Consider the following 14,302-nt stretch of genomic DNA (forward strand, 5'->3'; position numbering starts at 1 on the left):
CACAGTTCATCCGTAGACTTTATCCAAAATACCAAATCAAAACCAAACAGGCGTTTCAGCTCTCAGTGCGAAGACAAACCCTTAGCGCAAAGGTCAAAAAATGAAATTCATAAATAGTGATCACCACGCGAGATTGGTTTTCCAATGGCTTTTTTCCGTTCTGCCTGGCAATAAACGTGTGTGGTGTGCTGGGTCATTTCTTGACTCAACTCCCACCACCACCAAGCCATAAAAACCAGGGAGGGCCGGGGCTGGGAGGGTGATTGAGACTTCATAGCTATCGAGAGGCGGCCACTCCTTTGAGGAGTTCGCTTTGAATCAAGCGGCCGCGGCGATTGGTTGCGAAGCACGTGGTGCGCGCAGGCAGGACCGCGAGGGGGTTACTGCTGCTCCTGCCCAGCGTGGGGCAGAATCCCGCAACCCGCGCTGCACTCGCCGTAGGTGGGGAGGGTAGACACAGGCGACATGTCTGGGACCCGAGTCTGTCTGGCCCCTGCCGGAGAGAAACCTTATGTCCTGACTTGCTAGTGTCCTCAGAGTGTCCAGACTTGTGCCCTTTCCCTTGCCACTGTCTCCCTCTGGTGTCCCACCCAGCGCGCTGGCTGTGCGCGCCCAGGGCGCGTGCCGCAGACACCCAGCTTGCTCCTGGCCACCTTTTCCTGAGCATCTCAAAGGTTCTGGCACCCGGAGCGCATAGCCTCGGGCTACCCTCCTCTGCGGTGGGTCCCCAATCTCCGGGGCCATCCACTAGCTAGGTTGGCTCAGAGAGGCCACAGACCCCCAACCTGGGGAAACTTATTTTATACACTGTCCTGGAGGGTTGCAGCTGCTAGAGGCTGAGATGGTGTGTCCGCTTTGTCTCCGCGCACTCCCCGCACCCTCCCCCGCTTCCGCACGCGATTAACTCCCCCGACACGCTCTTCCCCAGCTCCTCTGCACCCCTTCCCCCTCCTTCCTCCCTCCCTTCCTCCCCCCCTTCCTCCCCTCGGCCGGCCGCGCTAATGTGCTCCCCCCTCCCCCGGTGTAAGTCTCTTTGCATACGCGCCCCCTCCCCTCCCCTCCCTGTCTTCTCCTCCCCTCCTGCCCGCGCCGCTTATAGCCCGGCGCTCGGCGGCTGGGCGCAGTCTGCTCCAGCAGCCAGAGAGGAGGCGGTGCGGCGGTGGCGCTGCGGAGACCGGGTCCTGACGCCAGGCGGCTGCCGGCGCGCACTGCGCTTCCCAGCTCCCTCCCCCGAGTGCACAGCCCGCCTTCTTTTGCGGCGGCAGCGGCCGCAGGCTCACTCTCCCCTCCCGAGGCGCGCTCCGGGAGACGCTCCGCTGGTCCAGGGCGCAAGGTCCGCGGTGTGGAGTCCCCGGGCGCGGTCCCCTCTCCGCCTGTCGCTCCATGCACGCTCGTTTCTCTAGGTTTGTCGCCGCCGCTTCCTGGGTCTGAGACGCCCGCTTCGTCGCCTCCCCGCCCGTGACCGAGGCAGGCACCCAGCCGGTTGTGCGCCGAGGCCAGTGGCCACTGCTGTAAGTTTTCCCCACTGCCCCGGACCTGTTGCGGGCGCCGCGGGTTTCAGGGCTTGGGCTGTCGGGGTGTGATCGCCTGGGCCGAGGGTGCACCCAGCAGCCGGGAGCCCCGACTTAGGCCAGGGGGATAGCTGATCATGGGGCGGAGACCAAGGTGCCCACTCCTGCCCTCGCACAGTAAGCGGAGCCCGATCTCTCTGGAGTGGCCGCACGGCGTCCCCTCCACCGCGCAACGCCCGGGCAAGTCCCGGGGACCGCGAGGAGCCAAGTCGGGGATACCGTCAGCCCGGCTCCCCGCCATCTCCGGGGCCCAGCGCGCACCTGATGGTTGGCTCACGTTGCATCCTACCCGGCTACGGAGACAGTGGCTACCGCGCGCAGGACACCCCCCCCCCACTCCGCCCCCCTTCGTGCGGGCAGTTCATTAGGGCCAGACGCCTGTGGGGAATGAATGAAAACTGGTTTCTGAAAAACTAGTTTCTTCTCGTGCAAGCCTTTGCTTTTAGAGTAACACTATTAATTTCAAAGGACAGGAATCGGTGGGCGGGATGGAGATGAAACATTGAACTTGTTCCACATGCAATTTGATGTCGCCCTCACAGGCATGACCAGCGTCTTAAACAGCGTTGCAATTGTCACAGAGGTCTATATGGCAAAAACTGTTTTTTGAACAGGAACCTTACAACGTTCATTGTGTAAATAGTGTAAATGCGGGAGAACATCTGCCTAGTTTCTCCTTTGATAGGGTTGAGATCAGGATTAAAACCTGGAGAGACTTGAGGTGCACCAAGTATTGGCGGCAAAGAGCCTGGTAAGGAGCAGTAAGTGAGCCGAAGTTACTGTAACCAGAAGCTCTTTTGAAGTTCGCAGTAATAGCAGCCCTTTTCTCTGTGTTCTTTGTAGATGCAGGTTAAGTATATGTGTGTATTTTCTTGGCCACAACCTTGGCATGTAAATATTACGTCTCTGGGGGCTTAAAAAATGCCGGGAAGAATGATTTATGTTGAAGGTGTATTTAGTGACAGCATAAATGGGTTTTTGTGAATATTTTGATGTTTACATAATTCTAAACCAGAAATCAAGGTGTTTCCCGTGAGTCTTCAGGTTACCTTTATTTTAATCATACATTGCTGCAGGAATGTTAGATGCTGATGGTGACATGCTTTTTCAATTGGATGGTATCCAGGATGACAGAGTAGGTTCTTCTGGCTTTCTAGGCCAGCCTGGAACATACAGCAGCATAAACACAGGACTGAGGGAAATGCATTCATCCTGTATCCTAAGGTCTTCTAGACAAACTGTTTTCTTAAGTGTACACCTGGTTGTGAATGTTGTTTTACACTGCCCTGAGTCTCATGTTTGGGGACACATGTCTGCGTCCAGCTTGGTTCCAGCTCAGTGCAAAGGACTCTGACACTGGGTGCCTGGTTGCAGGGCTCCTGTGCTTCATTCAGAGCTGCCTTTCCTCTTAGCCTGAGAGGAGACAGCTTTCTAGAAGTATTTAGAGAGTCTTGAGCATTGGGCTTAGACTCTTCCTCAAAATACTTCAGATTGAATGTACTCATTCAAATGGCATCCACAGTGTGGAGAGCGGAAGATGCCACTGCGTGTCTGAACAATTCACAGTTCATAGAGGCTCCTGTGGGTCATTGTCCAGAGCTTTGGGCATGGTTAAAATGGACTAGAAGGACCAGGCTTAGCTTGGAGCGGAGTGATGCTTGGTCCTCACCCTTTTCACATGCCCCCCACACTGTGACTTCAGGGTGGGAGCTCTAAGACTTTGTTGCGTATTTTGTTCCACTAAGTCATGTTTACTTCTAACCAAAAGCAACATTCCAACATTAAAGGAAAACAAGTTATATCACCTAATGATATGTGGTCTGAGTGTCCAAGACATGTCAGATGCCTACCTTGTTGTTTTCTGTGCTATCTTTCCCAGCTGGCTGGGAAAGTACAGTTTAGTATTCTAGCCCCTGAATCTGGTAAATCATTTGCATTTGTTAACAATTCCTGGAATATAAATGAAAAATAAATACTTGAATGGTTGAAGGAAAAAACACAAGTTTCAGCTGTGCTGTGAGGACTGTGTGAAACAGATACTGTAATCAACTACACAGCCCACCCTGTGGGGATAAACAGCTTCAGGAATCCCTGCTCAGGCAGGTTCTTGAGGTCCTTCTTTCTTTGAAGTAACAGAGGTGTAAGGTAGAGGGGGCTTCAATTTTTGAAGATGGATAATAGACATTTCCCAGATCTTTATCTTACAGTTTCCTTATGGCAGAAAGCCAAAAGGTAGCATTAAATTCTGATGTCATTTAAATTTAGATACTTAGGGAAACACTTCTGTCAGCAAATAATTCTAGGGTGACTTTAAATTAAATTAACAATGGCTAGCAAAATACATATCCATTTACGGCATGTACACACACATATCCCTTGTGCCCCTCTGTGTTTGTGAATTTAAATAAAGCAGCGTTTGCATTTTGAACTCCCTGTCTGCAGATGCCAGCATTTGCAGGTACACAAAAAGAATCCTGGTGGTACACTACTTAATCAAAAGATGGGTGAATGCATCCTTTGTTCTTGTGACTGGTTTTCCAAGAACTGGTATAGAGCAGGAAGAATGGAAAAACAGCATGTGCATGCTACTCAAAATATTCTTTTATGTATCAAATCCTCATTTTGGAAGCTTCCAAGAGCCAGAAAGGTGGGCAGTGATTGTGGCCAGAATCCATTCTGTGCTTTCTCTGCAGCTAGTTGATCAGTAGATGGTAATGTTTAAAATTGGGGTACAATTAGAACTCTAGGGGTAGAGCTGTCTGGTTAGAAATGATCTGTTAACATGTAAATAAAGGTCTGTCCAGAAGTTGGACATTTGCTGTAGATGCAGTTTGGATCTTACCAAAAGAATTCTTAATGGAATTAATTAGTAGGTGTTTGTTTTACACATGGCTTTATGTTGCATAGGGCATTAAAGCCAGGGTTCATCCTGGCGTTACGAGAGCAGGAGGCTTGGCATTTTAAGTGGCCTGCAATGAATCAGCTGGACTGGCACAGGGAGCTGTGAGAATGAGACCTGCTCCGTTTGGCTTTTGCTGACTGACAAAAGAATCTCACGGCCTTCAATATCCTATAAGTTGGTAGTCGGGTTTTCCAAGATGAACCTGCTTTTAAGCAGGGATTTTTTTTTTTTTAAACAAAACCAAACTGTTTCCTTCCAGGTAGTTGTCTCTGGCTTTGTTCTGGAATGGTCATACCCTATCCAGAGCAGTAGGCAGCAGGGCTAACAACAAAGTGTTCTGTTTTCTTAGTGGAAAATGTTGCTTTTCTTTTGCTTCTGGGAGTACTAGGTGCATTCCTGTTGTTTTGTTTTTTAGGAGTGGAAACAAAATGTCAGTCAGCGTGCATGAGAACCGCAAGTCCAGGGCCAGCAGCGGCTCCATTAACATCTATTTGTTTCATAAGTCCTCCTATGCAGACAGCGTCCTCACGCACTTGAACCTCTTGCGCCAGCAGCGCCTGTTCACCGATGTCCTTCTCCATGCTGGAAATCGGACCTTCCCCTGCCACCGAGCAGTGCTAGCCGCGTGCAGCCGCTACTTTGAAGCCATGTTCAGTGGCGGCCTGAAAGAGAGCCAGGACAGTGAAGTCAACTTCGACAATTCCATCCACCCAGAGGTCTTGGAGCTGCTTCTTGATTATGCGTACTCCTCCCGGGTCATCATCAATGAAGAAAATGCAGAATCGCTCCTGGAAGCCGGTGACATGCTGGAGTTTCAAGACATCCGGGATGCATGTGCAGAATTCCTGGAGAAGAACCTGCATCCGACCAACTGCTTGGGCATGCTCCTGCTGTCTGATGCGCACCAGTGCACCAAGCTGTACGAACTGTCCTGGAGAATGTGTCTCAGTAACTTCCAAACCATCCGGAAGAACGAAGATTTCCTCCAGCTGCCCCAGGACATGGTCGTGCAGCTCCTGTCCAGTGAAGAGCTGGAGACAGAAGATGAAAGGCTCGTGTATGAGTCTGCAATTAACTGGATCAGTTATGACCTGAAGAAGCGCTACTGCTACCTCCCGGAACTGTTGCAGACAGTGAGGCTGGCACTCCTGCCAGCCATCTATCTCATGGAGAACGTGGCCATGGAAGAACTCATCACCAAGCAGAGAAAGAGTAAGGAGATCGTGGAAGAAGCTATCAGGTGCAAACTGAAAATCCTGCAGAATGATGGTGTGGTGACCAGTCTCTGTGCCCGGCCTCGGAAAACGGGCCATGCTCTCTTCCTTCTGGGAGGGCAGACTTTCATGTGTGACAAGCTATATCTGGTAGACCAGAAGGCCAAAGAAATCATCCCCAAGGCCGACATTCCCAGCCCGAGAAAAGAGTTCAGTGCATGTGCAATTGGCTGTAAAGTATACATTACCGGGGGGCGGGGGTCCGAAAATGGCGTCTCAAAAGATGTCTGGGTTTATGATACCCTGCATGAGGAGTGGTCCAAAGCTGCCCCCATGCTGGTGGCCAGGTTTGGCCATGGCTCTGCTGAACTGAAGCACTGCTTGTATGTGGTTGGAGGGCACACGGCTGCAACTGGCTGTCTCCCTGCTTCCCCTTCCGTCTCACTAAAGCAAGTAGAACATTATGACCCCACAACCAACAAATGGACCATGGTGGCCCCACTCAGAGAAGGTGTCAGCAATGCCGCTGTAGTGAGTGCCAAACTCAAGTTGTTTGCTTTCGGAGGTACCAGTGTTAGCCATGACAAGCTCCCCAAGGTTCAGTGTTATGATCAGTGTGAAAACAGGTGGACAGTCCCGGCCACCTGTCCCCAGCCCTGGCGTTACACAGCAGCAGCTGTGCTGGGGAACCAGATTTTTATTATGGGGGGAGATACAGAGTTCTCTGCCTGCTCTGCTTATAAGTTTAACAGTGAGACTTACCAGTGGACCAAGGTAGGAGATGTGACAGCGAAGCGCATGAGTTGTCATGCTGTGGCTTCTGGAAACAAACTCTACGTAGTGGGAGGGTACTTCGGCATCCAGCGATGCAAGACTTTGGACTGCTATGACCCAACCCTTGATGTGTGGAACAGCATAACCACAGTCCCGTACTCGCTGATTCCCACTGCGTTTGTCAGCACCTGGAAACATCTGCCTTCTTAAATGCAGTGTGTCCTAAAGCGAGTAAGCATGAGGTAAGAAGGTTTAGCTGGAAATGTAAGTATGTATTTCATTAGGCTCGTTGTCTAAGTTCAGAATGTAGAGTGAGACAGCATCCATATAACCTACACAGAAATACTACAAAAACTGTAAAAACAAGAGATGTCATACCCCTAGGACTTAACCACTCGTGTCGACCACAGCTTACACCCCCAACATCAGCCAGTGCTTCGCAGCCATCACTGAGCCTCAGAATCTGCCAGCCTTTGCCAGTGCTGCTCATCGTATTCAGTCAGGTTGAGAGCTGCAGGCCTCTGTTAATGATGCCAGCTCGGGTTTCTCGAGGGCTCACCTGTGCCTGGAGCAGTGCTGTGTATTTCACATGGATGGTCCCATTTGGTCCTCACACCAACCCTGTAGGGTATTATTACTTCCTCACTGTGTAGATGAACAAACATGATGCACACAGAGACTAAGTGAGTTGCCTGAGGTCATAGAACTTACTAAGCAGTAGATTGGTCCAGAGCACAAGCACTCGAGCACTCCACCTAATAACTTGAGCTTCATACTGGTATCATCCCAGGAGATACTTACTCGATACTCACTTTTGCTTCCTCAAATCCTTACTGGACTGAATGGAGTTTAAAAAATTCATTGCTTAAGTTCATTCTTTGTTTATTTTCTCCAAAATTTTTATTAGCATATTTCATTTTTTTCCCTCAAAACACAGCCCCTTTTTAGGGCATTTATTAATTTTAGAGGGGATTCTAGGCCTGTCCTTGTAAAAGGTTGCATCTACATAGTTCTTGGTTTGATGTACAGATGCATGGAATCACCTGCACGACCCTACTGGCTTCCTTTCAGAGTTAATCCGTCAGGCTGACCCTATTGTTGAGACTAACAAAAGTTGTTTTCTTTGTCATCTATCTCAGTACATAATGGTGGTTCTGTGTACATGAAAGTATATTATACTCTTGGCTCTAATAATGAATAGGCCTACACAGTTTAGGTTTGCACACTCATAGCTGCTTCGCCACTGCTAAGTGTTCTCAGGATTGGACCCAAGAATCTCCTAAGCATGTGTAAGTGTAGCAGATTTGTTTTGGTGATTCATGTGCTTATTACTAATAATAAGAGAAGAAAATAACTGTGCTTTGGGGGAAGTACAATGGATTAACTCATTACTTGGAAACTTTGACTCTGTTTTCCTTAGGATCTTTCATATCTTTGAAGGGCACTTCAAAAGGAAAAAAGCAGGGGGGTGGGGGGACAAGGGTAGCTGTAAGCTAAACTAAGAAAGGCTTCATCTTTTTTTTTTTTTTTTTTTTTTTAGAAAGGCTTCATCTTACTGGTCTTTTCTTTCCCTATCTCTTAGAGCTTCTTTACAGACATCATTAAAATTGGCCTAACTTTCACATTTCATCAGTGTTTCTCCCCCCCACCCCTTTATCTACCTCCTGCATCCTGTTACAGTTAGCAGAATTCCTAGTAATGCAGTGTTTCCTTGAAATGAAACTCTCTTCCAAAGGAGTGCTGAGCAGTCAGAATTCTCCTCTGGGAGCAACTGGGCTGACAGTGTCCCATACCAAACTGGTTTTTGCAGCCTTGCTGGCATCTCAGTAATCCTGAATAAACAAATGCTCTGAAAGTGGTTATTTCATTTGAGATACGAATGTGTGACTCAACTCCCAAGCAGGCTTAAAGAACCTTGTAGGCAAAAGCACCAATTAACAGCACCCTAAATTAGGTGTTAGTCCAGAACTGACTAGATTTGCACAGAAGAGCCGTGAAAATTGCTAGTGATGGTATGTTGGAACACCAAAAGTGGCCATTGGTGGACCTGCTGGCCCTTGGAGCAAGATAATGATATCCAGAAGGGGAAAGAGACTACATATGTGTTCTGGTCCTAAGCTCTAAGTTCTAGATCTTTTTGGACTTAAGGCTACTCCTCTATCAGATGAGATCTATCTTGGGTGAGATCAGACTTGGGTGAATTGTCAAATTGGGGATAAGAGTAGGGGTGAAAATATTTAGCTCAGTGTCTGGCATAGGTTGAATGTTTATTACTCACAGTTTTCTTTCCTGTCTTCAGGAAAGGACCTTGCTCTGAGCTCCAACTATGAAGTTAGCCTTGTATATGGTGGGGAAATCAGAGTTCTTTGACTATTATCTGTCATCTTTATTCTTCATTTTTGGTTCCTCCTTTTTGAGGCCGGAGTATGTTGGCAAACACTTGAATTCACCTTATCCTGCGTGTTGGATGCTTCTCATCCCTGGAACACAGAACAAATAAAGTGCTGGGTTATAGTGATACAACAGCCACTTCGCCTTTGGTGCCACCAGGGAGAGTCAAGCACTTAAAAACTGGGTTCTGTTAGGGCCAGGTTTGCTGCTTTTAAAGGGCGACATGAGTGCCTGATCAAAGGCACTCTGTCAGTTTCCTATAGGAAGAATGTTGGCTTAAATTTCTAAAGTTTACTACTCACAAGATAGTGCTAAAACATGTACGCTGGATGGAGTGACTTAAAGCAGTGCCCTGTAGGCCTCAATCATAAAAGTGCGGAAGCCTGTATCCCTCTGTTCTCCAAATGTAAGGTGCTAACTGAATTAATCCAGGGTCAACAAAAACCTCCCCTGGTCTGAAAGCTCAGCCACCAAGGAGATTTTAACTCCCCTGCTGCTCTTGTCAGTGGGTGGGAGGGACAATAAGGAAATTACTTTGATTATCCCCTATTTTCATGGTGCCCCATGGTACCAACCCGAGGGCATTTGGATATCCATTTGCTTTATTTTTTCTCTTAAATTTTCTCCCCTTTTTGTGTGAGCATGCAATGTCTTGAAATTTTATATTATTACAAGATACATTCATTGGGCCTAATGTGGATATACAGGTTACAAGGAGGTGGGGTTGTGGGATGATACCTTAGTCTAAGGAATGCCTTGAAGGCTTGAATCACTGTTAAGAAATGGCCTAAAGAAACAACTAGGAAATGAATCAGACTTCTGCACACATAAAAGCGCAGGAGAAGAATTCAGTGCAATCAATGAGTGGCCCCTCTAGAATTTCCCTTGTCAGTACTTAGAGTTGGAGCAGTAGAGACACAGATTCTAAACTAGGGCTGGAAGCATGCTTTCTGAACAGATCGGGGTGAGTGTTTTAAAAGCCCTCTGCAAAAATTCCCCTGTATGAAATCAGAAGTAAGGCAATGGGAGTTGGGGTTAGAGTCACACTTAATGTTGTGGATTCTGTTGATAATAGCACTCACATACTGCACTGGCTCCTGAGTGTAGACTAAGGGACTCTGAGAGTAAGCTCCATCCTTGGGCTATCAAGGCCTCAAGTGTTGTCAAGTGAAAGGAAGCGAGACTGATTTCTGCCATAGAGAGTATTGGAGATGCATTTAAATAAGAGGATTAATATGTCTGCCTTCTATATGGTGAATAAATTTAATTTGGAATCCTTTACCAATGGTCAAAGAGAGTTTGCTCAGGAATCTCTTTTTGAACCTCCCCTCTAGTGATTGCTTTACATTAGTGACTCAGTGTAACCAGAAATTTTATGAATGTGGGAAAGAGGAGATGCCAACTCATAATAACATCTAAGTCTATAGGTTTGAATTTGAGTCACACTGTGCACATGTGAGCACATTTAAGACAAGTACTTTTAAAAGTATTCGCACAGTTCCTACTGAACATGTAATTAAGATCTTTAGAAGCAATATTGCTTAGCTCTGTCCTGAAGTTTTGTGTTTTTTTCTTTAAATTTTGCAGTTACTAACATCTTAAAATCATGGCATCACAAATCTTTCATGCCTTTTGGTTTTGTTTTTTCTTTTCCTTCTACTTTAGCTCATTCCATCAGTTGGTGAGACAATATGAGATTTCTGCTTTGGAGAGGCCATGTTGAATGAAGAGAAAGAAAAAAAGAAGTTGTACAAGACTTGCATACCATCCGCTGCACCTTGTCAATATTCTCTAACTGGACTCGAATGAAGGATGGGGGTGGGGGTGGGTGGGATTTCATTGCAAGTAGCACATGGTTTAAATATGAATGAACCTGTGATCTAGTCCTTGTCTTGTAATTGTGGATTAATGTCAGCGTTAATCAGCCCCTCAAAGGGAGAGAAAAGCTGGACCTTTTCCCTTGCTGTACCACATTCAGCGTTTGATTTCCATGGGCTCCACCATTTATGTGTAAAATTTGAAATGGTTGTCACCTCTGTCTGAGGAGTGAGCATGAAGCCTCCACACCAGCTGCTGTTGGAGACTCAAAGAAAGCCCAAGTGTGGGTCAGGAGGGAAGCTGGCTGGGCTGGCTGAAGAAAGAGGACTGCTGGACTTTTCCCTTAATCTCCAAGGGGTTGTGCCTCCCCCCTTCCCCAGGAACGCCTGTGAACAATGGGGACATTGTTGGTAGCCTTTAGGTTGATGTTCTTTTCTATTTATAAGTGACTTTAAACTTTCCCTTGGCTGTTAAGAAGTTCGTTATAGATTTAGCTATTTATTGTTCGAGGCCTGCATGCTGAAACAATGCTTACAGTTGTCTTCACGTGTATGGACGTGCGTGAATGGTTGTATGTTTTGCACATTTTGTGGCTGTTGAGATGTGCTTTGTTGCACAAAGATGAACATTTTAGGGTTACAGTTTGGAGTATAACTGGAGGGTGGGGTGGGTTTTTGAAATGTCAAGATTGGGAAGGATTACAAAACAGAAAGTTAAATTACATCCCAGAGGCAGAGAAACCATGAAGGTCACTTTTCATAGACTCGCCACTTTTACTGGGGTTTCATGGGGTCTGGTCATGCTGATGGCTGATGGGATGAGAGGAGGATTCTTCTGTCTGTCCTCCTTCTCTTAATTTACCTAACTTTAGTCTCAGCTCTAGGTGTTTGGAATGGACCAAATTGTTTTTTTTGCTTTGTGTAATATCCTGAAATCCTGGAAAATCTATAGCATAGTTCTGTGTATATAGGGCACAGGTAAAGACATTGTCCAAAGTTTATTTATTTATGTATTTATTATCCTGTGCAAATGCTTTGCCATAACCACAGTTAATGGGAAAAATGAAACTATCTCAGACACAAATTAATTCACAGATCACACCTGCTTGACCTGGACTCACTGCTCTCTGTTTTTGCTGTATGATTTAGCAAGTGCTAGAAGATCGTGAGGAAAAGATGCATGTTGGTACAATGTACACTTTAGTGCTCTAGGTAAATGTTGAAAAAACTCTTTGGTAGTCAAAAGTGATACATTTGACCACAAAATGCCAAAGAATGGTAAACAGTGGCCCTATGAAGAGATTTTCTGTCCTGTTGGGAATCAGTTGTGAATACATTCTTGCTTGTTTACTAAACACGTGCTGTGCTGTGGTAGTATTAGTGTTCCTTAGGTGCTTCCTCACTTCCTCGGGTGTCTGGGGAAGACTGTAGTTTGCAACTCGATCTGCTTTGGCTCCTGTTTCTCACAGTGCTGTATTTTAGAAAATAGGGTTTAAGACTGATAAACAGCTTTTACATTGTGAGTGTGTTTGCATTGTTAAATGACAGATAAATCCTTAACATTTCTCTCCACTTAGTACTGTAGACTAATTGTATATGTCAGTCTGTGCCATGAGTAAGTGGGCTGTAGTTGGACCAAAATGAAATAAAAGATCCTTTGGATAAAAGCATCACAGTGCTTTCCAGCACTCAGTCCCTAGTTCCTAGATGTGTTCTGAGCAGTGCATAGGTCTAATTGTACTCTGGCAGCATGGTCGGTGTCGGTACCTTGTAGTAGTCACAGCTCTGTAGTTTGTGATGCAAATCTGGCTGGAGAAGTGTGTGTCACTGCGTGGCTTCTGAAAGCAGGAAAAATTTTCTGCAGCTGTTTCAAAGTTGTGGCCTGTCCTTGAATTCTCTATTAATTACTGTGTGTGAGCCAGAGGGAGCCAACGTAAGGGTGGGCCCCCAGCCTGCAGGGAACTTTCTGGACTCCCACCTCTTTGAATTGATGTAGGCATTTGGGCTTGCTACTTGACCATTCTCACCCTGTGAAACGTCCCACACTTTGAAGCAAATACAATTCACAGCACAGTACACACAAAAACCCTGGCATAAGACAGAGAAGGTTCTTCTTATTTTGTGAGCTGGTTGCTATAGAAACGGATAACAAAGGGCAGCCTTCCACTTCTGGTATAATTGTGTAGCCCCTTTTCTCTGGGCTTGACACCTGTCTGAATAAGAGTGATTATAGCTGCATAATATCCTTCTCTTCACAGTTTAATATGTGGTTCACATACAAAACTCTGCATAAGTTAGTAAAACGTTCGTGTTTGTATGTATTTGCTACTATGACATTTTTGAGGTTTTGTAAAACTGTTATTTTTTTTTTTCACAATGTGAAACTGAAGGTCAATAAATTATTCGAGATTTTCTCCTCATTGTGTGTGTCTTGGTCTTTATTTGAATATTACATAATTTTAGACCTTTTTTCATTTAATCAAAAAGAGGGTCATTTCAAATATTTTCTCACTGAGCTTTTTCCCATGTTTTGTTAAAATACTTTTTCTGCCTTTAGACTATCACTTTAAGCAAAGCAAGATGCTTCATTTATTCGTCAGTCTTAACTTGGAATATGAAAAGTCATATGTCATATTATGACAGCATACTTTATATTAGAGGGGATTTGGTCTTTGTAGTTTTCATGGGGTCATATTTGGATAGAAGCTGGGAGATAGGGACAGGAGTTCATTTCTTTATCTTCTTCTGATACCTGCTTTAGAAACCATTTAAAATAAAAATATATGTGTATTATTTCTCTGTAAGAGCACAGTGAACACAACTGTGACCCTGCAGGCATACTTGGTTGTTTCCAAGTTGACAGCTGCTTCAACTGGCTTGGTGAGAGGCTTCCTGTCACACTGAGATGCTCCTTTATCAATTGTTTTAGTATGCAGAGTGGTGTTAGGCATAATCTTTCCTGGCTAGAAAATAAATGGTACCTAATTGGAACTCTAGGACTCACAAGTAGGCACAAGAAATTCCAGCTGTTGGACTTTGACCAAGATACCCAAGCAGATGCCTGTGTTAGACAGGATTATTCATCTCCATGCTGGGTGAGGCTGGGGCCAGAGCCAAGCATTTGGGACAAGTGTTGAGTCTTCAGTTTCCACCAGCACAGTACTCACACCTCGTGGAACCCCTGTGGATGATACCAAATGACAGAGAAGGAGTCTGTGGGTGGGACTGGTCTCTCAGAAAGTCTTGGATATTTTGGGGTTGGGTACTGGGCTTTGAATTCAGGGCCTTGAAATTGCTAGGCAGGTACTCTACCACTGAAGCCATGTCCCCTTGTTCTTTTTTTGCTTTGCTTATTTTCCCAATAAGGTCTTGAGTTTTTGCCCTGGGCCAACCTCTGACCTCAATCCAATCTCCACCTTCCCGAGAAGCTGGAATTACAGCTGTGCCCCACCCACCCAACCCTTCAGAAAGTCTTGATGTTAATCCTTAGATGGGTGGAGAATGACTCCTGTTGGGGTGATTGTGGACAGACCTTTCATTGTCCCGAGTTCTTTGTCTTTACCACCTCAGTTGGGACATGTAGATGGATTCCAGTTTGAATTTCCACTTCATTCAGACATTCACATCAGCCCA

General features: G+C 46.0%; 1 protein-coding gene across 1 annotated transcript; it reads left to right on the top strand.

The window, feature by feature from the left end:
• The first annotated feature begins 1,114 nt into the window (after positions 1-1,114).
• Positions 1,115-13,089, top strand: Enc1 (ectodermal-neural cortex 1). The gene is made up of 3 exons (XM_020155170.2): positions 1,115-1,511; positions 4,889-6,703; positions 10,518-13,089. Exon 2 carries the CDS (start codon positions 4,902-4,904, stop codon positions 6,669-6,671), a length of 1,770 nt encoding a protein of 589 aa, XP_020010759.1. The 5' UTR covers positions 1,115-1,511; positions 4,889-4,901; the 3' UTR covers positions 6,672-6,703; positions 10,518-13,089.
• The last annotated feature ends 1,213 nt before the right edge of the window (positions 13,090-14,302 follow it).

Source organism: Castor canadensis, chromosome 6, assembly GCF_047511655.1.
Source record: "Castor canadensis chromosome 6, mCasCan1.hap1v2, whole genome shotgun sequence".
Lineage (NCBI taxonomy): Eukaryota > Metazoa > Chordata > Mammalia > Rodentia > Castoridae > Castor > Castor canadensis.